Source organism: Oryzias melastigma, linkage group LG16, assembly GCF_002922805.2.
Source record: "Oryzias melastigma strain HK-1 linkage group LG16, ASM292280v2, whole genome shotgun sequence".
NCBI lineage: Eukaryota > Metazoa > Chordata > Actinopteri > Beloniformes > Adrianichthyidae > Oryzias > Oryzias melastigma.
In genome coordinates this window covers 679,917-689,170 of record NC_050527.1, presented here as the reverse complement: position 1 = coordinate 689,170, position 9,254 = coordinate 679,917, and the positions used below count along the sequence as shown (strand labels likewise).

At 40.7% G+C, this 9,254-nt stretch overlaps 2 protein-coding genes and 1 long non-coding RNA gene across 4 annotated transcripts in view; 2 read left to right on the top strand and 1 right to left on the bottom strand.

The window, feature by feature from the left end:
* The window catches only part of LOC112143234, an 8,469-nt gene extending 1,743 nt beyond the window's left edge, over positions 1–6,726 (top strand). Inside the window, exons 2-3 of the long non-coding RNA XR_002918701.2 lie at positions 5,767–5,957; positions 6,130–6,726. This is a non-coding gene — a long non-coding RNA (uncharacterized LOC112143234). The remainder of the gene's footprint in view (positions 1–5,766; positions 5,958–6,129) is intronic.
* Positions 703–7,457, bottom strand: tp53inp1 (tumor protein p53 inducible nuclear protein 1). Of its 2 annotated transcripts, none has more exons than XM_024267060.2 (3): positions 7,289–7,457; positions 3,743–4,256; positions 703–2,939 (listed from the first exon to the last, which is right to left on the bottom strand). In XM_024267060.2, exons 1-3 carry the CDS (start codon positions 7,419–7,421, stop codon positions 2,711–2,713), a joined length of 876 nt encoding a protein of 291 aa, XP_024122828.1. In that variant the 5' UTR covers positions 7,422–7,457; the 3' UTR covers positions 703–2,710. The 2 variants fall into 2 exon arrangements, with proteins under 2 accessions (XP_024122828.1, XP_024122830.1); XM_024267062.2 differs by having other exon boundaries at positions 3,775–4,256.
* The window catches only part of ndufaf6 (NADH:ubiquinone oxidoreductase complex assembly factor 6), a 53,244-nt gene continuing 51,395 nt past the window's right edge, over positions 7,406–9,254 (top strand). The window contains exon 1 of the mRNA XM_036215815.1: positions 7,406–7,524. The gene's annotated coding sequence lies outside the window, so the exon portion shown is untranslated. The remainder of the gene's footprint in view (positions 7,525–9,254) is intronic.

Below are 9,254 nucleotides of genomic sequence, written 5' to 3'. Positions count from 1 at the left end.
GTTGGTTTCTGATGTCTGTGTTTTCATCCGTTGCGTCCGATCTGAACGCCTTAAGAAAGAAAGAGTTCAAGTTCTTCATTGATGCATTGTCATTACAACATTTTAACCTGGAAGGCACGTGATCCACAAATTTCAAGGCAATGAACAAAAACATTAGAAATCCCTGTTAGTTCAGTGAACGTGAGATGAGCTGAGAAAGAAACTACAGCACACAATAAACATTAAAGGCTCCCGACAGCAAAAGGACCCTCAAACATCTTCAATTTGTTTCAATTTCTATTAAAAAAACATTGCAGTAACCTAACATGGCCTGTTTTGTGATAGCAAAAGTTGATAGCAAATAGATCTAAACATCTCAGAACTAAAAAAAAAAGGCATAAATATATCAAAGACTTACTCTATAATCGCATTATGTACAGCAAACACCTAATAAACATATTGGTGCTTCATCCCATCAACACAACCAGAAAAGCCACACTGCAGTTTTTCCTTTGTTTTTCCTCAAGTAATTAAATCATTTATGAACATTTTTACTTCATAGCATCCATTCCATGAGCTGAAACTTTAACTGACATGTTTGTTAAGTTTGAACAATATTCAATACATTTTTTTTTACAAGTGAATCAGTTAAGTTAGAGCCCTTTTCCTGCCTCAAAACCAGTCCAGAACAAACGAGAAAAGAGAAACAAAACTTTAAATCTGTTTTTTTTCTTGAGAAATTCAAAGCTAACACAAAAAAGTATTGAATCTAGGAGTAAAAACGTTAAAAGATCTTATGATTCTCAAGAAAAACATAAAAAAAATTAACTTTCATACATCAGAATTCTTACTAGATGTTTATTTCCTCTTTCCCAGCAGTAATGCTCCTCATTCAGTCATTTAGTATGATTGAATATTTCTGCAGTGTGGTGACCTGGCTTAGGCTCCACTTTTCCCATAGCAGACATTTTTATAAGACTACTATTTCAGAGCTCAAAGGCCAAGATCAACTCTAAAATAACACAAAAAAATAACAAAGGTATAACACACTAGTGTAAAAAAACAAATCTACTTTTTTTTTGGTTTAAACATCCGTTTAACAAAATGTAACTAGTTTAGCAAAGAAAACAAAACAATTAGTACAAACCATGTTAGGATAAAAAAGACTGAAAGAATCTCTGCTTCTTTGATGGATTCCCAACATTCAACTGTGAAGCATTTCAGAAACAAAACGAATTTAGGAGGGAGCGCCCGGCAAGAAGAGCTGGAAATGTCCAAGCGTGAAAACAAATCAACAGCTGTCAAGTAGATCTGCATTTTCCTAAAGTGTAAAGGTGATTAGTTGTGACCCTGAGAAGTGGACTGCAGATTCATTTCAGAACAGATACAAGAAAACAATAATAATAAAAGTCCTTTTTTCATTTCTTTTTTCAACCATCACAAAACAACTCTACAACCATGCAACAAAGTGCACACTAACAAAAAACCAAACATACCTAGGCAAGAATCCATTAACGTGTATAACTTCATACTGATATGTCATTTGTTTTTTTCTTTCAAAAAAATATTTTGGACTTTTTTTTTGTTTTCTTTTGTTTTGTTTTTTTCATACATTTTACTTACATCTTTTACATCTCAAAGCTACCATAAAACACGAGTTTAGTGATGTTTAACCCATATTTTTTTTTTTCTCAAAATGAAGAAACCGTGAAAAGTACTGAATTAAAAAGTCAGAGGCAGGTTCAGTGGCGCTACAGGAAGCTTTCAGTACAAAAAAAGGGGATTTGTTGAGGACAGAATGAAATGTCGTTTATATGAGGCTGAGATTTGAATTGTAACAGTGGCTTTTATGATTTAACAAAGAATTTAACATTTGAATAAAATAAAAAACATATATAACATCAATTTACAGGAGGTAAAAACGAAGAGTAAAAACTACAGTACTCAGAGAGCCAATTTTCTGAAACCATTTTTATGTCAGTCTTCAGCGACGACACTCGGCTCAACCTGGGAAAACGGTTTGGTTACTGTTTGAACTTGTAACTGGATCTACAGTAAACGTCTTGTTAAGGCTGTTCAACAAGAAGTCCAAAGCGTGAGTGAGTGAGTCTTCGGACTGACAACCAAGCGAGTCTAAAAAGTATTGCACTTCGAAAGGAGTTTCAAACAAAAGCTCATGATAATCAAGTGAATGTACTGAGTTCTCCAGAAAAATAAGAGCAGAAGCTTCAGAAATCAAGGATTCCTTAGACAAATTATTTGAGGGGTGTTTGCATTAAACCCGTGTTCATAGTCTGCACTTGAAGCTGGATTATTTTTACGTAGAAACATTGTACTGCTGCTCTGTACACATTCAAGTGATTTAGGTTCTGAATTTTTCAGGCCACTGGACCATGCTGCCACGCCGTGAACCTGCCGCTGAGTAAAGTGACCTACAGCATTGATTCCACATGTGAAGTCGTCCGTGAAGGAAAAAAAAAAGAGGATTTCTCCTTTTTGTGATTGACACAAGAGGGGTGATGAGCGGAGGATGGCAGAGCAAATTTTCTGTGAAACAGAAATTCCCTATTTCACTGTCCGGTCAGATTTCAGAACCAATCAGGCGGCTCATCGTTGGGTTATTGTAACTAGCTGTTTGCTGGTGTTTGTTAATGAGAAGACAAAAAGCATAAAGGTTGGTGGGTGACTAGTGTTCCGGTTCCATACTGTGCTGACAGTGACGGTGAACGCCTCAGAAGTTGAGGTGCCTCTGGATCGGCTGGTGAAGGTGCATGGTGCCGGTCTTTGGGGGGCGCAGAAGGTTGTGGCGTCGCAGGGCTTTGCGGGAGAGAGGCTGGGAGCGCTGGGCAGCGTTACCTGGTCGCTGCTGCTGCTGCAGGAAGCCGGCGTTGGGGGAGAGCGTTGCAGCATAGCAGGGAGAGTGGAGGTTGGGGCGGCGTTGAGCGGCTGCTACCTCCTGCCTGAAGGGGGCGTAGAACCACAGAAGATCAGGAAACTGACAGGAAACTCACATTTGTTGGTCAGAGAAGATATTTCTCAAGAGGAAAAACAAAAGTCTTTTGCTTTTTTTTTCAATATAAGTCACACTACTAATACTTTTCAAATGGTTCTGTTATCTTCCAAAAAACTAGAAATATTTCTAGTTTTTTGACATTTAAAGCTGTTAATTTTGCATAATTTAGACATAAAAGCATCAGATTTTCAAGTTAGTTTGTTTACAAAAAAGGGTTAACTAAGCATAAATAATATTTAATAACTTTAAAGTCCCACTCTGAACATGTTTTAATCTATTCTAAACACGTTCCCAGTTGTATTTTAAATCCAAATTTGTAGTTTTTAACTAAAATAAAAAATCCAGTCATTTTCTAGGGCAGTTTCTACAGAGCAGCAGTAGCTCATGTGTCTGTTATGTGGACGGGACCATTGGCGCAGAGCAACCCCGCCGCTCTTCCCGTCCACGTAGCTGAGAGCTCAGATTAGGGAGTATTGTCTGCATCACTAATAAGCTCTTTTTCAAAAAGTACTTTCTTTTCTGCTCCTGAATCACAACAATTTAAATAAAGAACTACTTAGAGACATGGTTTTAATCTTAATTTTCTTTATATATGTTGGGTATCGTCAGGAAAATGCTGCAAAAACAAGTTAAAAATGCCAAAAATAAGATTTCTTTCTGAGTGGGTCTTTAAAGGTGAAACTTTCTTCTCTTTGTTAATAAAAAACAAACAAAAAAAACAGAAAAAAATGATCTACACAGGATTTTTACCTGTGTCGAGATCCTTCAATTGTGCATCTGACCTTTTCCTTTCCTCTGGACGTTTTCCGATCAGAGGGACGAGCGCTGGACAAAAAGTCCAGTTTTCCTTCAAGAGAGTGTTGCGGGAGCGGGTTGAGCATCAGTCGGGGCGGGCTGTGGTGGGCGTACACGGACATGCTGGGGTGCTCGATCAGCAGGTTCTCCAGAGGGCTGGTCTCCAGGAGGACCGGCTGGCTGCCGCGGCCGGTGAAGCAGGGCGGCGGGGTGACGAACCAGCTCTCCTCCAGGGAGCAGGCGTCCAGACGCAGGAAGCCGCCCTCCTCGTCGTCCACGTATTCGTCGACGCCCCCATCGGGGTCGGTGTCAGCCACGGAGTTCAGGGAGGTGCAGGAGGGATAGCGGATGGCAGGACTGGCCGTAGGGGAGGGGATCATCACCAGATCCTCCTCCTCCTCGTCTTCATCTTCAGGGCTGAGCCTGGATCCAGAAAGGCCGTCGGCACAATGACTAGAGCAGGCGTCAGCTATAGAGAGACAGAGAGAAAGATGCTGTTAAATAGGGATGTCACGATTGGTCGACTAATCGACTATTAAAATAGTCGACGACTAATTTAATAGTCGATTAGTCTTTATATTATATGGAGTCAGAGAGTAGTAAAGTTGAAAGTTATAATGCCATTATGCTAGCTTTTTGGACTATTTTGGCAATTATTAAGGTTTTTTAGGCTGTTAGGAATTTAGCCAATATTTCAGCTACATTCTACCTGTTTTGGTTAACTTAAGTATTTTTTTTTTTTTCCGTTTTTTTTAGGCTGTTTTTTATTTCAGTTACATGCTAGTTGCTTTGGCTAACCTAAGCTAATTTCTTTTGTTTTTTTAGTCTATTTTTGAATTTAGCAAATATTTCAGTTACTTGATAGCTGTTTAGGCTAATTTAGGATTTTTTTCAGTTTTTTAGGCTAACATTTCAACTGGATGCTAGCTAGTTTGGCTAATTTGGCATTTAACTAATATTTTAGAGGGCTTTCAGCTTCAGCGTTATCAGCCATCAATTTAATCATCTTCAGCTATTGTCACTAGCATCTTCAGTTGCCAAATTCAGCTTACAGCATTCACGCTAGCATTATCACAAATAATGCCTAGCTTTTAGTTAGTTTAAAGCTAATGATGGTTAAGATGTGTGTTTTACATCCACTTTGCACATGACCCAATTAGAAGACTAATCTGAAAAAAATAATTGGTGATTAGTCGACCACTAAAATAATCGTTTATGGCAGCACTACTGTTAAAAATATAAAGTTTAACAACGTTTGTAAAAAAATTGTCTCTTTTCTTTTGTAAAAATATATATTTTTTTCTAATTGAGCCATTGAGCTTCAACAACACAAATGGAGTGACCTCAGTCTTCCAGCAGGAGGCACTGTAGCTCATCTTTGCAGCAGCAGATTGACAAACATAAACAACATTTGGTGAATGTTGATCAGCCGAAACCTTCTGCTTTTTCAGCCAACCCACAGCATGTTGAGATTTGAGAATGCAAACACACGCATACACACACAGACTCCTGAACTTGTATGAAACTCCAAAAGCGTTTAAATCAACCAGATGATTGACATTTCCTTTTCAAGAGAGCAGCCAGGACGACCGCAGTACATTCCTATGCCATAAAATCATCTTTAATGTCCCAACATCCTTTACTGCAAAACATCTACCTGTTCTGTGTTCCAGAGCACAATAGACACAGTAGAAGAAACTTGTTTTCAAACAAGTTGAAGCCTTTAATTATTAACGGAGAAACAGGAAGTTATGAGTCTGAAACATGATCTCAAGCGAGCAGACTGCAGGCTAAATATAGCTTTGTCTCGACTAAGCAGATGTCTGCTTGATTTCGGTTCAGTTTGTGTGAGGACGTGTCATTCTCTCCAGAAGTCAGATAATAAAGAACATTTCTTCTCAGCCTTTGCAAAAGTTATTATTTTGTAACCAAATCTAAAAGTTTGTGACCTAAACTCGATGCTCTCATTTTCTTGGCAGTCCGAGGCGCCTGCAGATCATTTTCTCCCTGCGACATGGATCCCGCCGCGTGGCATTTCACAGAGGGATCCTTGTTTACCAACAACCTGCAGAGTGCTGACTCAGTGCCCAGCAGCTGATCTGCAACACTTTATCCTCTCATCAGCATCGGCCCGCTCCTCGCCGACCCAGTCCATCTGCAGAGGCTGCAGGTGCAGGCATGCATCGACTTCATGGAGCAGGAGTTAAATAACCAGTTATTTGACTTTTTAAATTAATTTAAAAATAAGTTGAGCATTCATTCTTTCCATTATATTCATATGTTTACTGCTCATTTATTCAACAGTTTGCAAGCTTTCCTTTATACTCCTTCCAATACAACAGCTTGCTTACCTTCTCCCGCCTGAAATAACCACAGAGTTTTGGAATTGGAGCTGACTATTCTAAACCGGCAGTGGGCGAGCGGAGGACCAAAGCAAAGCTGTCCCAGCCTTCACCCTTTTGGAAGTCTCTGCAGCGGGATCTATCTGCTGCTGCGGCTGCATTCGGCGTGTGACCTGATAAAGCGCTCGCCATGTCGTGTCTGTTTTGACTGGGATCTGTTTTAGGTCTCTGGAAACTTGGCTCAACTTTTACCTGCCATCACAAACCTCTAAAATTACACAGTATCTTTCTCACTGACCTGACACTTTTGATTTATCCGTCTCTGCATGTAAAACGTCAGTTGGAGGAGCCGTTTCCAAATAAAGCCGACTGTCTATGTTTGTGTGATTTGGCCCCGCCTTTCTCCAGCTTGACACTCCAGTTTGAACAATCTCTCAAACCGCTCTTTAAGGCTGGAGTTGGAGGTTCTGCATGAGCGACTTGAATTTTTACTGGTGCTGCAGCTGGAGTAGAAAAACTCTGGTATAAAATAGAAGTACGGCATTTGGCATGAGCTTCTTTTATGTGTAATTTAATAGGAAAAAAAACACAATTGTATGTCAGTGAAGATCAAGAATACAATCTGAACTTCATATGAAGTTAGCTGGTGTGTCTTAGCGTTGTGTTCCACCTGGGTCTGCACAGACTAGGAAGAGTTTATGGAAGTTTGACATTTTCAGGATGAAACGTGCTGTTTTCCCAGTGGCTTTTATACAACTTCAATCCTAAAAAAGTTAAAAAGTGTGACGTCAAAGTCAGTAACTGTACCTAGAAGACTGCATGTTTCTACAGACCTGCAAAATGACTACATGCACATCTAATTTGACACTGCCAAATGGAGAAACCCTGAACTGTTTTTAATTTTTTTATTTGTTGTACTCGTTATGCACGGCCCAACTACCATTTTGTTTGACCCCTTCATTTAAGTGCATGATTTATAGTGTTCCTTCACTGTATCGCGGTATCAACAAGTTTCAACAGTAGTCTGCGCAAAACAGTCTGTTCCATTTTTCTACTGACTTACAACCAAAGGGGGTCCAAAAGTGGTATGGTCCGCTCAGTGGAAACGGGGCATAAGTATCTCCCTCCACTCACTGATTCTGTTGTGTTCTGGACTTACTCAGATAGTTAACCAGGATCCAGTCTTCGTCTTCCTCCTCCTCCTCCTCCCGCTTGTCGTCTCCAGGTCGGCTGCATTGGCTCAGCTCTTCCACGTCGTCCCTGAACAGAGCGCTGGCGAACACCTGGAACATCCCGGAACGTCCTTCTGAGGCGTGAGGCCGCGAGAGGGGCGTAGCTGCAACCAACGGCGGGGAGGCGTGGCGGTCTTTTTGGTCATCAGCTGCAGGCTGAACAGTGAGTAGAAGGCTCTGGAAAGGTGCTAAAGTGCATCGGTGAGGGGGTGGTCATGGATCATCTGATGGCCAGTGAGATCAGGCTAGACATCGCTCAGCGTCAGGTTCAACGAGTGCAAAGGTACAAAGAAAATCTGAGAGGAGAAAAAGAAGACAGACAATTAAAAACGTCAGTAGGAACTTTCCCTCATTACTTTAACCGATGTTTAGTGCAGACAAATGTTTAAAGGCTGGAGTTGGCAAACAAGCCCCAAACCGGGCAGCAAAGTGGGAAGACAGAAATAGACCGGAGAACATTTCCAGACGGTCCTACAGTATCATCAAGTATGGTGTAAAAGATGGTGCCAAAAGAAAAAAAATCATAAAAAAAGTGATTTAAGAGCCAATAACCTCAATAACCAGTCAAGAGGTTATTAAGAGCCCAGAAACCCGAGCAGACTAACTTATTGCCCCTTTAATATTTGACAGTTTTATTGTAACTAACAAGATTATCTCAGCTCTAAAGCAAATCACAACCAGCGAATTCATTTCCTGTCAGACGTGATGCAGAAGCTGAAGCTTGATAACCAGTTCAACGGGAGCAGAGAAGCGAACCTGCGCATAAAGGGCTCTGCTGTCCTCAGAGGACGCGCAGACACAGCTGGCTGGCAGCCGGCGTGCTAGACGAGCTGCGGCGTTTCACATTAGGAAAGCAGACAGAATGAAAAGTGAGCAGTGTACGTATCAGACATGCAGCTGCTGTATGAATGACATCCACTGGCACAGTCCTGGTGGCTTTCAGCCAGGTAAACCATGCCCCTTCATTGCCTTTTAAGTCCTTAGTTGTTTATGAAGCTGCCAAGGCTTAGATTTCAGTTGATTTTTTGGCAGAACAGTTTTTCCAAAATAAAAAAGACAAATGAAGATGCAAAACCTTTTCTGTTTGTTTAGCCTGAACTACTAAACAAAGGATTATGCTCACAATCTGATGTAATTATCAAAATTGTTCAAATCCCCCTCCTAATATAAATTGCATCAGCAAAACATGAGTCCAAAAAAGTTCTAACTGTTTTAAAATCAGTTTTCCAAATGATTAAGGTTCAGCTATTTAAATGTAATAGGAAAAATAAGGTTTGTTTCAGACATTTACAGGTTTTCTACATTAGCTGCAATAATAGCTGAACACCGCTAGGGGGCAGACGTGGTCGCTGTAAAAAATCTTTTCTGGATTCATCGTAAATAACTGATTTGTACGATGTTTTTCTTCGCATTGAACGTACACTCACACTTGAAGGAGCGACGACGATGCATTCACGTCCTAGTATTGTGCTCGCAAGTCACTAATTTCCATCATACTTCGAGCAGGGAGGAAATAAAATGAAGGAGCGTTACTGTTACAAAGCAACCCGCTGACTCCGCCTCTGCCAACACCGAGCAGCTGTGGCCAACAGCGAACCGAAAAGAGGGCTTAAACTTGACTGACTGTTTCAACATCAACAACAACAGGCGGATAATCTGCTGCACCTGTTTCTCCTCCACCCTTCGCTGCCGTGTCAGCTCATTTCAAGGAGAAATACTAAAGATGATTGTCAGATTCATGCAGTTCTCGCAAAGCATGCAGGGTAATCATTCGTTTAATTTATTCATAAGCAGGCAGACTATATGTGAGATGGTTAAACAAGGGGAAGGGGAGGAGGCTGTAATTCTACACTAGCGGGTCCAAACCGCACAGCCCATCTGCTTAGTAAATTG